This window comes from Mixophyes fleayi, chromosome 1 (genome assembly GCF_038048845.1).
Source record: "Mixophyes fleayi isolate aMixFle1 chromosome 1, aMixFle1.hap1, whole genome shotgun sequence".
In the NCBI taxonomy this organism is placed as follows: Eukaryota; Metazoa; Chordata; class Amphibia; order Anura; family Limnodynastidae; genus Mixophyes; species Mixophyes fleayi.
The window spans coordinates 45,412,292-45,430,479 of NC_134402.1; the positions used below are offsets into that span (position 1 = coordinate 45,412,292).

Genomic DNA, 18,188 nt, shown 5'->3' on the forward strand with positions numbered 1-18,188 from the left:
CTTTGCCCAAAGTATCACAACAGAGACCTCCTCAAATACACAAATTATATTCTTATAAACTGACATCAGAGTCCAATTATTTCACTGCAATGCTCATCATATTGTACTCATCGTCTAAGGGAGGAGTAGTATATGTGGGCTACTTTATAGTTGCATGGAGGTAGACGTTTGGAGTGTTCTAAGAAATGTATTTATATCATGCGCCCAACTGTTATCTTTTGTATATGTGCATGAGCTCCAAAGTAAACGATTCATTGGCTGCTGTTCCTAAGCTATACAAGTGAACAGCGTGTTTATTCAAACACACTACAATTCTATTCATAAAGCAGGACAATTTATCCAAGGAGCTAAATGTGAGATGAGGAATGATAATCACAATCAGCTGCAAGACTTGACAGGCACCTTTCATCTACACAGTGAAGGCAGCCATTTTGTGAGCAGAGAAGATGCGCATAAAATGCCACCTACCAGTGACATAATGGAGGTACTTAACAGGGCATAATTTGACTTGTAGTTGAACAGCTGGAGAGGACACATATTGGCCAAACCTGGTCCATTTGCTTTAAAATGGAAAAAACAAAAAACAAACACAAAACCTTCAAATAGGGGCAACACATTACTCTTAATTTTAAGAATGAGTAACCAGCCCCAAAGCAAACTAAGCATGCCCACATCACCGATCCCAAAAAGCCCCACACTTGCTCCAATATTCCACTACATGTCATTTAGGCCCCCCATATGTCCTGACCCTCCTGCCAAAAACCGCCCCCACATGTACTCCAACTCCCCACCACATCTCACATGCCCCTCAGTGTATAATTTACTAAAATACTTCTAGATGTCAGCCGCTTATTCCCCTCTCACTGCATTCTGTCCCTAGGTGATTATCTTCACTACATATCTTCCCCCCCCCCCCTTTTTTTTTGTTCCTTTTTTGTCTCTGCCCTTAGTATGGGCACTATCTCTCTGCAATATTTCCATTGCTTCAGTAATGCCCATTCTGATATACACCTGTTGCTCATCTCGCCTCATCATTCTCTCCGCTCCTTGTTTTTGCAATTACCTTCCTTGTGGCTTTCTGAAATGTTCTTATTTACCTGAAATTCCAGCAGTGGAAGGAGGGAGAGAACACTTACTGCATGTCCTTCTCTGTGCTGGGTAAGTCTGTAACCTCCCTGTGTTGTGCAGGGAAGGTCATATGATGTGGAAGCCGGCTGGGGGCTGCAGGTGAGACTCAGCGGGCCGTTTGTTGCCACTGATTTAGAGTTTGACACATTTGAACACCAAATGGAAAAAAAGAAAAAAAAAAAAGCCAACTTGCATGTATATGCTGAAACGAACACTTCAAGATGCAAACAGCTCAAACACAATAGCATTTACATTGACCATACACAGGCGCAGGCTGGCAGATGTCAGCCCGGGGGGCGCACGCCGCACAGGCGGCCGCATCACATGACACGGGATGCGGCCACGTCATCCAACATGCATCACATTTATCGCCGGTTGATATTGCTTCCGGGGGGGCGGCCAGCCCCAGCAGCTATAGTTCAGAGCGGCCTGGGGGGCCAATTCCCCCTGCCCCCCGGCCCAGCCCACCCCTGACCATACATCAGGTGTACAAGAGTTTATATTTACGCCCAACTATAGGTGTAGCTACATGGCCGACCATGTTAGTAGTAAATAAATGGAGTTGTATTACCCAATACAATAATAATGAAGTGTCATACACGAGAGAATTTTTTCGAAAGTTAATACAAAAGTCAAATTTTCGATGTGAAATGTAACGAAATACAAACCTTCACATTTGTGGTGACTGACCTAAGCAGATATTTGTCCGTCCTGACTGTTTAGTCATTAAGGGACAGAAGTGAATGATGCGCAGAAGTCTACATATGAACAGATGCATGCATATTTTACCGCAGTATGAAATTTCTAGCTTACACAAAAAGTCTACACACGTCAAATTCTAAATGACGCCTCTGATTCAACGTTGACCAACTCTTTTGAAAGCATCAATAGAATTATTTGTTGTAGACTTTGTTATGCTTTGCAAAAAAAACAAAAACAAAAAAAACCCCTTTTACGCTTGTCGCATTCTGTCAGTTTGTACTTCAGATAAAAGCAATACAAGGTTCTACTTATATGAATAAATCTAGATATTCCTGTTCATAATGTAGGTTTCTGAAAAGTTCACGTTTTACTAAATTTATGTAGAATTCAGAACTAAACAAAACTGAGAGCATATTTGTATATTTTGACATAGTATACTTTGGCATACATATACGCAGAAATATTGTAGTACAGTCCATAAGATGATTTACAGCAAAATCTACTTAAGGCCAAGAGAGAACAGGGGTATAAGTAAAAAAAGGGGTCCTCTTGAACTTCAGGGATGTAAAATAAATCATATATTGCTAGACGATACATAAAAGTGGTATAAACCCAAACTTTTTGCTCTGAATTGACTACAGTAATCATACATATTGTAGGTCTTTAATGCAGTGTCTGGGTGAGGGCCCCAAATAAAACATTAGATTGATAAATTTGAATGGACATGATTTCCCCTCAGAAAAAAAAAAAAGTGTTTAAAAACAATTGGTCAAACAGCCCAGGGGGAGGTAATTCGGTTAAGCTCAAACATTCTTTCAGAAAACTCACTTAACATTTGCAGAGTTACACAGAATAAAATTTATGGATTATAGTCTGTATTCCTGGGACAAGGCAGAATCAAACGGACAGTCTTTCAATTAGATCGAGTCCCAAGAGCTCACTGACCGAAGGCTTTTACACACTTTTGTCTGAGTGGAATTCAACGACATTCATGTTTATTGATTTTAATATTTTATTTGGGCCCTCGCTCTGACATGCTGCAATAAAATCGAGAAAAACTAGGTACTTAAATGAACAGTAGGGGAAAACAAAACAAAAACACAACAATCAGTAACGTGGCAGTGTATAGTTCGCAGACTCTTCCACCACTGCGGATGCCTTCCATCTTACAGCCGAGTCGGTACCAGCTCCGTCTTCCCTTTATTTGTGGTCACCTGTATCAGACTGCCAGACTTTGGCCTGTTATTCCCAGTTGTCCAGTTATAAAATGTCCTACAAAAGAGAAGACAAACAAAGGATTAGATAACATTTATGATCACATATCTCCTAATGTGTAAATGAATTTCAAGTGCCCACAGCTGCCAGTGACCAATCATTTCATGTGGGATTGGAGGGAAGCCTTGTGACAGACATCTGTGAGACTACAAATACTACTCGCTGGATAAATGACCAATTATATCAAGTACCAGCTATTAGATCACATCTTACATTTGAGAATAAGCAACACCCTGTTAGTAAAACAATTGGACTTAAAAAAAAAAAAAAAAAAAACAAACAAAATAAATAAAAGGTGGTGTCTGTTACAGGTTTATTACAATCATTTTTTATTTTGTTGCAAAATCAAATTGAAAGTGAGAAGGGCATTTTTCACTGAACAGACTCGTGATTTTTCATCTTAAGTAATAATGAAAAGAAATTGCATGATTAAGAATTTATTGAATGCATTATGCTTATGTATTCGTAGGAAATGCAATTACCATCGCTAATGAATTGCTAAGATTTTCTATTTGTTTTAATAAATTCCATTGGGTTTTAGAGGGGTAAAAATATTGTAATTGCTACTTAATTACTACAGATCAGGGATTTGTCCAATTTGAATTTAATGAGAGAACGGTCTTGCATGTTGCCCATTATAAACACCTTGTGTGAGCTCAGTATTATCAACGTTTGAGAAGAGGACAGCGTCCCAACACCTTGGGGTAAATGTATCATAGTGCGGGTTGTCCAAGTCGCCGGAAATCGGTGAGATAACAGCTCAAATTTAAAGCGGAGCTGCCTTGTAAAGGGAAACTTCCCTTTATTCCCTTTACAAGGCAGCCCCGCTTTAAATTTAAGCTGTCATCTCGCCGATTTCCGGCAACTTGGACAACCCGCACTATGATACATTTACCCCCTTGTCTGTTATTACACATGTACTGCAGCTTCCCAATATAGGGGTAGAAAGTGTACAGTGTTATTTCTGCTGTTCTATATCTTCAATGGGATTACACTAGTCTGCTGTGTGCAAGGAAAATATCTCCTTCCTTGATCACAACTGCATCTAATATCCTGAACTTCACTGTACATCTTTTCCAGGATCAGAACTATACCATTTTACCAGACAAACTGTATAAAAATGCAGTAATTGTATACAGAATCAAATGGTTCTCCTACTACATTATATCCGAGCACAGCACAGGGTAAATAAAATAACGAGGAACATGGCGAGTTGATAAGCAGGTATTGTGTACTCACTCAGCAATAAAGTCTAATGATGTCCAGGAAGTAAAGTCTGCATCAGGCATTGAGGCTCTGTTGGCTGGCGTATCCAAGGTAACCCTGCCAAAGGAAGAGATAAGGATTATTAAAAAAAAACAAAAACACACTTATACACCCCAAGAGCGCTTCACAATGTTAACCCTTCTTAAAATCAAGATAACGCTCTGGTAAAAAAAATAAAAAAATATAAGATAAGACAACTTGCAGGTAGCATCATAGTAGTAGCAGATGTCCCATGATGTACAGAGGTGACTGCATACTTCTCTACTCTGTAGAAGTACGGTTTATGTATTTCATCAATAATGTGACTCGATCTTCTTCCATGTCCTAATTAGCATATTTACATGTGTCACACCAACTCAACATTTATTGTGTGTTGTGTCTGTAGATGTGTGTCCTCTATGTGAACCTCTAGGAATAAATATATATATATATATATATATATATATATATATATATATATATATATATATATATATATATATATATATATACACACATACACATATACACACACACATATACACACACACAGAGACAGATATGCCACATTGCAGAAGGAAGACGTTTGTCTGGTTTGAGCTTTTCATCTCCTTTTTTGACCGATTTTACTTAGGACCAGTTATACAATAATGTAATATACCTTAGCAGGATTGTGCTTAACTATAGATTTAGGGCTCATCTAAATTTTCATATCTTTGCATAAAAAAAAACAAAAAAAAAAAAAATGGACATCAAACAAACCCTAAATTTTTTTATATAATTAAACAATCAAAAACCACCACACCTGTGAAATACTAGTTTTGTTTGAAGACAACCATGTAAGGTAAAAGGGGAAAAAAGAAATGTAAATATGTGCCCTCGTTTATAGGGTTCCTCTGTTCTTATGTGAGTGGGAGGACCAATCACATGCCAGCATCAACAGTTTGTGGCCTCCAATTGGTCCTCCCACTTGCCACCATTTAAAAGGCGATTAACAAAATGAATCAGCTGGTTCTACATTAACCAATTTAATAGATTATACAAACTTTGGCTGGGAGGTTAATGTCGCACCTCCCCGGGGCTCGGGGAGGGGGGGGGGGGGGGGGGGGGGGAGGGGGGAGGGGGAAGACCCTCCACTACCACCATTTACTAGTTGGTAGGCAGAATTAAACTGTACATTTATATGTAACAGGGACTTGGCACAGTGCTGTCTGTAGCACAGTTTTCGCCCATTCTACAGTTATTAAAAAGGGACATATTGAAACATTATTATTATTGGTTTCTTCACAAACAGACAAGAGATTCTTAGAGAGATGGAATTCAAACAATCAGCTAGTTTCAGAAAATCCATTTCATGCTGTGAAGATTACTGCTTGTATTATGAGCGTACCGCACAACTAAACATAACGGTTGCCTTAAGTGTACAATCAGTTTTGCAATCTTCACAGACATCAGAAGTATTTGTATTGTCACATGATCAATAAAACTGGAGGTTCTTAGAAGACTGTACATATAATACAGCCTATGTCTCACACTCTGCTCCAATCCTTCAGGAACACCTTCCATCTGCCATAATGGAAAGATCAGAGAGAAAGCAGTAAATGACTTACGGCAAGACTGCTACAGCAGCAGAATTAGCCGGCAGTCCGCCCTTCTCATCGCCGACACTCTGGCACAGCTGATGCACTGCTGCTTTGGCCATGCCATAGGCAATCATTCCTAGACAAGACAGTAGAAAACAAAATACATTACATGCTGTAACTGACCCATACATGGTTCATTTCAACAAAAAATATAGAAGACTACACAAAATTAATAAAGCATGATCAGAAATACATGTAAGGTGCGGCAAACCCAGAACAGCCAATCAGATTCTGTCATTTTTCTAGTAGATACAAGCCAACACATCTGATTTGTTGCTCTGTGTTACACCACCAGTGGTACTGGTTACCCTCGAGTGGTTAAAAACAAACCGTAATATGAGAGTGATCTAGGATGTGTGAAAAAGGAAAAGAGACAATTTTTTGCACGATTTCAGGACACAGAGGTCCTTAAGATAGTCAAATGATCGTTTTATATTACTTGCCAAGAGTTTTTTTCTGTTTAAGTTGAACAGTAAAATAATTTTAACTCATAAATCATCTAATAAAACAACCTGCGAGAATCAAAAGGAATTCAAATCTTTATTCCAAACACTACTAAAGTGTGGAAGAAACACTTTACATACAAAAATACTATGGGGATTGGGCAGGATTCAATTGACCACAGGTTTTTTTTTTACACCGCGCCAAGTCATTTTAACAGGGTTTTCACTCATTTTAGAGCACGTTAACTTTCCCCGATATTCAATTAAATTTTTAATGCAGCAGGTTCTCTTTTGCACACGGTCCTATCGCAGACAAGTAGCAGATCCATTGAATGTATGGCTCATGCCAGCGGGTCAAAACTCGGACAGGTATTTTTTTTTTTTTTTTTTTAAACACGGCGATCAATTGTATTCCCCCCCTATGAATGCCAATAATCGGCTTCTGTTAAGATAAGTAATACCTCCTCCTCTTGGTCATCTCACTCTCCTCCACTGCTACCCCATTCCCCCTCCCCGTGTAATAAGAAAAAAAAATCCTGGTTGACACCCCCACTATCTCCATTTATGTTCAGGTGTTATTTTTGGGCCTCATATTAACGACCCTTTGGTAATGCTTATTTATGTTTTTAACAGTTTCCATTTAAATTTCCAATTTTATTGATATGCTTATTGAATTTATTTAATTTGCTCATGATAAAATTTCACTGTAAGATTGTGCAACCTTGTATTCGAAATATATATATATATATATATATATATATATATATATATATTCTATTTTTATCTCTGGAAAGCTGGAATTAGAATGGATGATTACAGTCTACCTGCTGGTTTTTTTCCCCCCCAGAGTGCATAGTTCCTAAATAAAGCAATGGTGCTACAGTGCACAGCTCCCATATGAAGCAAAAATCAGAAGCTGCCAGTAACACCTCGTCTCCTTAAAATTACTGTCTGCAGACTTGCATAGATGATCCAGAGATGTCTCAGCAGTTTCTATTTACATTCAATATTTCAAAATCAATAAACAAGTGTGATTACATTGTGAATATATTGTTGATTATGTACTTCGACTATAAAACGTGTATCCTATAAGGCAGACGTTTTCACTCCCCAGTGCTCTTTTGCAACTGAATTTAAAGCTGGGCGCTCCAGACTCCAGTGTGACACCGGATTGCCATCTCTAGTGTAAGTAAAATAACCTAGAAGAGAAAACCTCTTAGAGGAAATTCATTAATCAGTCTGAAACAGAGTTGCTAGGTCCTGGGACAAAGCCTCAAACACAGTGCTTCAGATCTTTGTTAAAATGGATCAATTTAATTTTTTTTTTTAGCATGGAGTAAGTATTGAGGGAGCAGGGAGTTTTGTTTTGCTTTTTTATTTGCAACATCATTTAATCAGAGAAAGGACATTTGTCTTCTTCACACAAATGTTCTTAATTAAATCTGCTAATCCTGAGCAGGATGTTACCCAATCTTTTTTTTTTTTTAAATTACCAGTCTCCTGCTCTACAATGAAGTACACATGTCTGCTGAACACATCACAGGCATTCCTAAGGAACAGTGACTTGTGTGTGGTTACTATGAATGCAACAATATTAATTTGTTACTTACATTAAAACATACAAGCTTGTATCCACTTTAAGTTGGGGGGGGGGGGAGGGGAATAAATAAAAAAGCAGTAGAGACAAGATTATACAAATGCATCTAATTTTTTGGGGAACTTTACTTTTCCCAGTGGGACTTCTAAACAATTTCCAGATAACGGTCGAGGTGGAGATCAAAGAATGAACAGTATTGTGTAAATGTCACAGCAAGAGAGCAAAGGGCTAAATGTAATAGGGAGTAAAGGTCTTCCACATTATCTGATGTTTACACAGGTCAGGACCGGTACATGGCATTTATCAAAAAGAAAGCTGTCCCGTTTCTGTGTATTAAAACAGGATGTGAAAGAAAAGCAGCATCAGATAATTGTACCACCACAGAAGGGATGTCAAGTTTTAATGCCCTCACAAAACATAAGTTAATAGCGTGTATCCCCCCATATTCTGCAGACAAGAACTACAGTCCCCAATCGGCATGCTCGCAAAATCCGGTGAAAACAACTACGATCAGAGGCGAACTAGTGAGCTGTGGGCTCCGATGCAAGGAAGGAACTGAGGCCATGCAGTGACCCCCCCCCCCCCCTCCCTCCCTCCCATTACCTCTATGAGCACCTTTTTCACCAATGGTAGTTCCACCACTGGCTAATAATTATATGTTTAAAAAAAATAAAAAATAAAAATTTTGTGCCACCCACTGAATATCAATTTACCAGTTATATTTAGATGGATTATAAAACTGGGTAGCTGGTAAAATCATATACAATTTTATTAAAACTCTACAACCAATAAGGCAAAGCAAAATTTCCACCAAAAAACATCATCAATCAAGATATAGAATATACCAAGAGCCATTGACAATATAAACTTGAAGCTTTACAGAGCATCATGGATCCCGAAGGACATTAATTGGAGAAAATAATGTTAGCCTTCCATTTAAGTCAGTTCAGCAGTTCCATGAATCCCAAGCTGGAATGAATATACAGACCTTATACATAAGAGTACTCTATGGCCTCTCTTTAGGAACATGCTCAGTCCAATATCAAGGTAACAGATTACCATCCACAGTTAATCTTTAGGGGTTCCATCTATTTCTGCAGATAACCATGCTGCACAATACAGTTACCACATGTGACACATTAATGTGTCACCCTGTTACAATAAAAACCACATGCTCGAATACTTTCGAAATAGTCTTGAATTTGCAAGCAACAACTTAAGTTATTGTGCAATATGCATCTATTTGGTTGCTCACCACTCCTGCTGCACTCTATTTTCAGATGTGGAGTTATCACTCCTCCGTCTCACAGTTGTGTAGGTATAAACTATATTTTATCCAGTATAAATAATCATACCTGCAGTGTCTCATCACACAATGCCATCTTCCTCGGAGGCATGGTAGAAGTCTCCTTTGTGTGATGAAACGAGTCAGGATTCCAAAATGGGAAATATGAATTAAAAGATTACAACCTATTTAAGGCTTTGCAAAGAATAATATGTCTGCCTAGTACCTGGGGTAGCAGATAATCCAGCGTTTGCCCCGGATAATGTCAACAGGCCTCCTTCTTTCAGATGCTTTGTAGCAAGGTGACTGGAAATGGCTGAAGTCCACACACTCTGTTTCCACATCAGATCACAGTTCTTATAAAACGCTGCAAGTCAAGAACACAGAGATTACTGAAAGGAAATCACTCATGGAAGTCTACAGTATATTCATCAGCTCTTGTATTATAATTATTTCTGAACTACAAGTCCCAGACATCTCAGCCAGCAAAAGCAATGACTTAATAGCTCAGGGAACACAGCTATTTTAGGGTATATATAACAAATATTCAGTGGTTTTAAGAACAGGCATGGCTTTGAAATATGAAATAACTTAAAGTGCGTCTATTGCCTAAACACAGCAGAGGAAGCCATTTTGTGACCATGCAAAATAAACAGCCAATCGGCATAAAATCTACGCTATAGCAGAATTGCAGGTCATTGTATAGTCCCAAAGCATTTTTACAGGACTGTGCCAAAGTATGCAATATATTCCCTACGTTACTGCACCACATTCTTTGTGCAATGTTTTGGATTTTTTCCCCTTATACAGCCTTCCTTTGCTAGACCTGTGACATAGTAAAAACCACAGAGTAGCAACAACTATACCTGCTGCTCATACACATGGAGGGGTAAGGGTTGAGGTAGAGCCCCATGATACAGATAGGTTGCTGAGCTGATGTAGGATAGGCACGAAGAAGCCACTTTAGAACGGACGCTGAAAAGATGCATGGTAGTGTGGAATCTACTACACAGGTAATACTTGGCTATAGCACCAACATGCTGTAAGTGATGGGTGTTTACTAATCACTGCATAACCATGAAGGCCATCAAAGACATTAACAATGGCTCTCACCATTGTTAGCGTATACAAAGGGCTACTTGAAGTACTTTTTACATACAGTAGTGCACTATGCATGTGGGGTAAAATGCAGACGCCCTATGTCCGCTGCGCCCAGGAAATAGCAGCACACGTTAGGGTGCATTGTAAGTAAGTGTATTGACCGATTCAGATACAGGCCACAGATTACATTGTGTTCACTCCCTGACAGACCCAGTTCTTACAGGTATTGCAGATTTCTACTGGCCAGCATCTAATCCTCACAGCCCTAGGGGGATCTGATACAAGACTAGAAGGAATAGGCTATTCTGACTGGATGCAGCAGCTCTCTTCCAATCAGGTGTCAGTTATCATTCCTAGCCCAGTCTTGGATCCTCCAGTAGCAAGAAACGTGGTTGGCCAGAAGAGGTTCCAAGAGGTCTCAAGTACTGGACCCTGTTGAACTGTGAAAGCAGTGGGATCCCAAGGGAGGAACCTCTATCAAGAGCATTTTTTAAAAAAATATATAAGAAAGTCGAAAACCACTTTAAATTATTTGGCTTTGAGGAAATAAAAAGAATAAAACACAGGAAAGACATACAAAACCATGCCAAGCACTCTTTTGCACAACAGATCAATAAAGCAAACTTGGTTAAATACTGGTAACTGCTATCTTGTAGAGACTACAAATTATTAACCAGTAAACATACCGATATATAAAGCACCATCCATACAAATGGATAAATAAAAAAAATTAAATAAAATAAAAATTGTATAGAGTATTAAAGGATACAAATTAAATGGGTTTATCCATAGTGCTGCCTCCACCAACACAACTGCGGAAAGGATAATCATAATTAACAATTTAAAAGAAAAAAGGGTATTCTGTTTAAAACTGCACAGACACAATGTGAAGGAGGAAGAAAGTTTTCACAGAATGGCTGCAAATTTAAATGTGTAATTAAAGACACAAATCATTCACATGTGGAGGTTATTAAAACCATTTTTACTCCCAGACACATGTGGTTGAAATAGCTGACTCACTCTGAATTTTACTTTTTAATGCAATTTCTCTGTAGAACGGACATTGCTCTCAGATGTAACACAGAATACAGGTTAAGAACTTTGCTATATACTGTTAAAGCAAATATAAGGTTGGAAGATATTTGATATCTGAAGCCAGTAACTAACAATACAATAAATTTGTTTTTGCATAGCTATTAGATACAGTATATAATAAGGCATTTGTATTAGAAATCAATATAAATGTATATATATCAAATTGTATTAGAATTAAGGATGACTCTGCATTTGCCAGAAACTGACATTCACAGCTTAACCAGCAACTTGTTATGAAGATTGTATGTTCTAACTATTGTGCCGAGTTGTAATCCTATAGCAACCAGAGGAACTGCTTTAAGGATCTGGGGCCTGATTCATTAAGGATCTTAAATGAAGAGGTATCTTATTTCAGTCTCCTGGACAAAACCATGTTACAATGCAAGGGGTGCAAACTAGCTTTACGTTTTGCGCATAAGTTATATACTGTCTGTTTTTTCATGTAGAATAGAATACCAATTTGCACCCCTTGCATTGTAACATGGTTTTGTCCAGGAAACTGAAATAAGATACCTCTTCATTTAAGATCCTTAATGAATCAGGCCCCAGATCTGTATGGATATTTCAATATGGACAAGGGCCGACACAAAAAAAACAGAAACTTACCAATCCGCCGGGCGCCAGCAGCCTCCTCTCTCCCGCAGCAGCTTGTTACTGACGTCGATATTCAGTGACAGCTGCGGGAGAGAGGAGGCTGCTGGGTCCCAGCGGATTGGTAAGTTTCTGTGTTCTTTCTGTTTTTTTATGGCTGGCCTGCAGCACCCCAGTGACAGCGCCGCGGCACCCCTGGGAGCCGCGGCGCACAGTTTGGGAACTGCAGGTGTAACGGATTCATCTGTACTATGAGATTAGAAGGATTCTCCTTTAAGAGATGATATGTCGTGTTTCTCAGAAATTGGAATGTATATGTTAGAATATCATGAATATGTAATTAGTTGTGTAACTTGTAACCCATAAACATCAAGTGTGAAGAATGGAGCAGAGAACTTTTGGACTGAAGCAAAAAGAAGTATACTCATTTTGTAAGATGGATGTTTTACTTGCCATTATCATTTATCTTTTATATTGAAGTAAACCTTCACTACTTCAGACTTCTTCAAACTTAATATACACACACACACACACACACCTCTGAGATCTGGCTAAAAGTAGTTAAGAGGTCAGGACAACAACAACCATATAGAATGACCACTAGAGCTCAACGCCAAGAGAAGGCGTTTCTTTATTACAGGGCAAATATGAACGCTGCAAACAATGGCTTAACAATAAACAATCCCTAGATCGGGCATGGGCAACTTGTGGCTCTCCAGGTGTTGCGAAACCGCTGGAATAATATTCAGACTGCTATGGAGGCATGTCGTGAAGACCGCAAATTGGACAGGTGTTTTCCCAAGCCAATAACAATGTTATTAACTGGTATTTTTAAAGCACCAACATGTGTTTTACAATTGGGAACGAACACAGACAAACATATCCTACGATGCTTACCATAGTCATTTATACAGGACTGGTTCCACTCTGGAAAATTGCTACAAAAAAAGCTAAAATAGACTACAGCTCCCGAGTGAACTCATAGGGTCCATAAAGAATGGTAAAGGGTTACCCCTTTTAATTATTATGATTTTTTTTTTAACCTAGGGAACATGTATCATGACTCTTCTTATGGCAATATTGATAGATACGGTGGAACCAGAGTCTAAAACACATCCATTAGTGCTGCCAAACATGAAACCTCTGAAACTGGTCTTCCGGCTACGCATACTTTTGCCTCTCAGAGGGAAACCCCTAATCATGTCAAGACTAACTTTAAAGGATTTCCCTTTGTTAATGTTGAAGACTTCAGCAGTGAGCTGTAGACAGCACTGCAGGTATGCAGCCAAGTGCCGAGGAGTCCGGCCACCACATTGAGTAACCATAATCATACCACTGCGGAGCACAAGTTTGTCCGACATCTGTAGGTTAGGGGCTGGCACCAACAACTGCTCTGCACTTACACAACCAGAATGCTGCATACAATTCCCATGTACATCTGGCACTTATGTTTTGAAACTTTTCATTAAATAATATACTGATTATTGTGAACATGCCTTATGATATTTTTATTTGGGATACAAGATACTGCGTTTAAGAGTTCCTCAAGATATATTAAGCAACTTTCCATCAGTATAAAACAGGAGACATAGCTAGGGGAGAGAAGGAGGCTTCTAAAATAATACTTTTTCTCAAGCCCCACCTTAGGATACATACCCAAATATTAGTGTTGATACATTTTCTGTGATGCATTGAACTGCATGCAGTCATTTAATACGTACACAAGACATTTAACAGGTTCCCTTTGATAAACGCAATCAACATTGTACTGACACACATTCATTATTAATGAAACTTCTGTATTTATTTTAAAAACTGATGCCTCACATGCAGAAATAATAATAAAATATATAATATATATATACATATACATACACACATATATACATATATACACACACACACAAACTGCACAGGCTAGTATGGATGACCAATTTATTTTCAATGTGAATATTCAGTTTCAAGAAAACAAAATAAGTGTCTGTTGCATAGTTTGTTTAGAAAGTCATCTAAGAGGAACTTTGACTCACATTTGGCTTTTGCAGAGCCTCCAGCCCACCCTCCTGCCACACAGAGGATTGCATCCACCTTCTGACCACTTAGAAGCTGATCCACTGCAGAGGTGACCTGATGTGTGTAGAGGGGACAGATCAGACATGCTGGTGAGGAATAGCAGAATGTGATGTAGGAAGCAGAGTGAGCTGTCTCATAGCTTTATTCTTCCTTGCAAAAACTAGCCTTCATTTCTGAATCAACATCACAATCACAGTTTAAGTGATCATATAATATTTCTACAGAGGACCAGACAAACAGCCACTGCCATTAGGAGTCTGGAGAGTGTTCAAACAATCAGTCTAACCTGGTAGCACTTTGCAACAAAGTGGGAAAATTAATTCTGCAAGCAACAGCACCAAAACATCTAATAGTTTATCCATGTGTATGTATATATCCATTTAATTTTTTTTCTCATTCATGTCCATTTACTTTCACTGGATCTTAAAAGGACAGCATAACATATAAAGCTGGAAAAAAGACAGGAAACACCAGAATAACATACATCATTAAATTACCTGGCACCTCTAGGAAAATAGGAAAGTATGTCTTGTATAAGGGTTTATATCTATGCGTTATGGAAAACATATCAAAACTCAGATGGGTATGGACCTTCTTCTGGGTTGATATAAGTCATTGATAAGAAGGGTTTTTAAACATCAAATATTTTATTTAGTGCAAGTAGTTGTAATAGTATTTATAGAGGGCAGTTTGGATGCTGGGCACTTAGTATTCGGCAGCAGTGGTTATGTGGAGGGTCTGGTTATAAACAGAACATTATAAAGCTTTGCTGGTATGGACACATTGTAATTGTGTCTCTACTCTACACAATTGGTCAGCACCTTAAATACTCTTATAGCTGAATTTTTTTCTCATTTCCTCCTCATCATCATTTCACTATGCACTAATCCAAAAAAAAAACCATTTCATATATGCAGAGAAACAGCAGTCTCCCAGCCTCTAGGCATAGTCCTGCTAATTATCTCAATCTCAGACTGAGATTTATATATACTAATATCACTGGTAGGGAGTTCTAAAATGGTAATTACATAGAACAATCACATAATCTCACTCAAGCCACTGCTTTGCATTACCCATGCCTGGACCTAAAGTGAACATAAATAAGATATACAGCAACACTGTTCCTAAACATGACATATATACACTTTATATAATGCATTAAGGAAGTAGCTGTCCACTTTCATGTAAAGGTGCAGGTATTGATTGGGTAGGTTCCAATATACAGACTGACTGACTGACTCACCTCTTCTGATTGCTGTGTGAAAGAATCAGACAGTTTTACCACAACGTTAGCACTTGCAGCTGCATTTTCCGTCACATCTATGGATGCAACCCACTGAGGCAATGAAAAGATAAACAGTATTAAGCCAATAAAGTGCAATAAAAAAAAAAAAAATACATTTTGCATATAATTTAGTTTAACACAGGTGGTAGTCAGCTAAAAATCAAATATGAAGCAATGCCAATAGACAGAGCTAAATTATATAGCTGCCCAATCTGGTATCAATCTGTCAGATCCCTATCTAGTGTGCATAGCATTAATTCTGCAAAGGGTTACATGTGACACATGTTTCTGCTGTACAAAACATGCCGTAGAGTAAAAGCAATGCAAAGGACAGCTTTACTTACCCAGTTTTTAGATTTGAAGTAGTCCACACACTTCGAGCCCAGAGCTCCTCTCCCTCCATACACCAAGACTCTCTGGACCTCAGCAGCACCAGCCATTCTGCACAGCCGATAGGGTAAAAGTGCTCAATGAATACCCGCACCTCCGGCTGTCATACAAATAGCCAGAGCTTAGCCCCGCCCCCTCCCGCTGACGTCACGTTATTGCCTAACTGCGACCTTCCAGATTGTGATTGGCTGCTCCGGGCTACTGTACAGAGCTGTCACGTGTTCAGCAGCCACATTGATATTCATTTCACCAAATATGAAACTGAACAAGGTGTTTGCATTGGAAAACGTCAGTCACACCTACCTAATGATCAACAGTTATTCTTTCTTCAGTCCATTAGCAGACATTGGCTTTGCTTTAAAAAAAAAAAAAAAAAGATAAACTTGAGTTTTTTTATGTTGCATGTGAGCAACTGTTGCTCAGAGAGGTGGCTCTTGTAGTGGAACTACAAGTCTCAGAATGCCCTATTAGCCTCGGCAGCAACAGGTTGCATACGAGCTTTGGTTTTATAGGGGTACTATGGACATATACATAATTGCACCTTGCCAATAGTTCTGAATAAAAAAAACAACACTTTCACCACTCGTTTGTTATACACAGCAGAAACTGTTTAATAGTGTTAGTATTTAGGATATTTCACAGTGTTTTTCCTTTTTTGATACACCGTTAAGGAGAGCTTACGGAACTGTCACAACATTTAAGCAACATTTAAATGTAAAAACATTAGATATCTAATGAGCAACAGTAACATGAACAGCTGAATACCTGGCTGTAACGCAATCCCCCAAAAAATCTGCTTTATCTCGCCCCAAATTCAAGTGTTGAAATAAAGGTGCGCTGATCCACAAAGGAAGGATCGCCCCCAAAAATGAGCATTCTCCAACTCATTGGGCCCGATTTATCAAAGGCATGCATACTGAGCGCAATGTGCGTTTGTTTTAGTACGTAGTTCGGGTCTGCGGACACCCGAATTCAACAAGGAATGGATCTGAAGATACATGTGCTGATGAATTCGGGTGTAGGTCTGCTCATCTCTACTGCTCAAGACAGTGCAGGACACGTCCAATACCTATGTGGAATATAAATTTGCAAAAGAACACACAGAAAAAATATATATATTAATGTTAGCTGTTAATAATAAAGGCATTAAAGATTAAACAGTTTTTTCTCCATGAAATACATTTATTACGATGTTCTTACTGTCCACTGAACATAAAATACTTATTTAGAGTTGCTTCTGATTGCAAACATGTTATAGCAAGCATGCGCGACTGTCATCACTAGTACTCAGGGCTTAGACTAGCCCTGTGTCTAGAGCTTGATTCGGAAGCTGTTGTATGCTATTGCGATTAGCGTACACTGAATATTGACTACGACCAAACACTCCTTCCGCACCACAATCCATCACTGAAATTGTAGGCTGTAGTAAGTATCCTTTGCGTATGAAGAGGAATTAAATGTGGCTGCGTTCTGTGTGGCGTATGGTCCAGTTCTGGCCATGCGCAGATAGATTGTGCAGATGATATGCACAAAATCGCCTTTTACGTTCCTTGATGAATCATTCCCTTTATCTCATTTTAATACTCTTGCTCCACAAAATTAAATCTGCTTTTTGCACGTCTCCACAAATTCCACACTAAGCAAACAACAACCTAATTCTATCAAACTCTTCCAGTGGTGCATAATGTTACCAAAGAGGAATTTTGGAATGCGTTGCAGCATTATTTTTACAGCTACATTTCCAGAATACGCACATATCACACACAAAACATTGGAAAAAAATTCCTTCATACACTTATTATCTCCCACATTGACTCTTGCCTTTCCCGTCTTACTGGTCTTTACATAAACAGACTTTCACCCTTAAATCTAATGCAGTGGCTAGACTAATTTTCCTTGCAAAATCTTCAACCGCTACTCTGCTTTGTCTGTCTCTACATTGATTGCCTGTATTTACCAAATCCAATATAAAACACTTCTATCGTTATACAAAGTCATTAATAAAACTGCACCTACATACAGGACCGGACTGGCCATCTGACACTTCTGACATTTGCTAGAAGGGCCGATGGCTGCTTGGGCCGGTCCGGCTCCTGACACTCCCGGGATCTGGCGGCTGGTTAAAGTTTTTCGTTACCGCGCTGTGGAACTTCATGACGTGTGACGTTATGATGGCTGTGTGGGCCGGCCCGGCTCCCGCGCTTCAAGTTTCCCGCGGCTGCACAATGTGACGTTGTGCCATCACACGCAGCCGCGTAGGATTCCCAAAGCGCGGTTTAGCTGTAGAGGGCGCACAGTGGATTCCAGGAAGCTGCGAAGGTAAGTGTACTGGTGT

The 18,188-nt window shown here is 39.0% G+C and overlaps 1 protein-coding gene across 1 annotated transcript; it reads right to left on the reverse strand.

Moving 5' to 3' along the window:
* Window positions 1-2,234: 2,234 nt before the first annotated feature.
* Window positions 2,235-15,990, reverse strand: QDPR (quinoid dihydropteridine reductase). Its single transcript, XM_075194697.1, has 7 exons — window positions 15,808-15,990; window positions 15,422-15,514; window positions 14,136-14,232; window positions 9,545-9,685; window positions 5,961-6,069; window positions 4,345-4,428; window positions 2,235-3,102 (listed from the first exon to the last, which is right to left on the reverse strand). Exons 1-7 carry the CDS (start codon window positions 15,901-15,903, stop codon window positions 2,997-2,999), a joined length of 726 nt encoding a protein of 241 aa, XP_075050798.1. The 5' UTR covers window positions 15,904-15,990; the 3' UTR covers window positions 2,235-2,996.
* Window positions 15,991-18,188: the final 2,198 nt, after the last annotated feature.

What these genes read in the sequence shown, in the direction of transcription:
- QDPR (XM_075194697.1), bottom strand. Translation starts at nt 15,903, where the DNA reads ATGGCTGGTGCTGCTGAGGTCCAGAGAGTCTTGGTGTATGGAGGGAGA. An exon ending in ACTTCAAATCTAAAAACTGG is followed by an intron (nt 15,515 to 15,807) that starts GTAAGTAAAGCT and finishes TCATTGCCTCAG; the next exon opens with TGGGTTGCATCCATAGATGT. An exon ending in GCTGCTGTAGCAGTCTTGCC is followed by an intron (nt 4,429 to 5,960) that starts GTAAGTCATTTA and finishes TTCCTTTGGCAG; the next exon opens with GGTTACCTTGGATACGCCAG.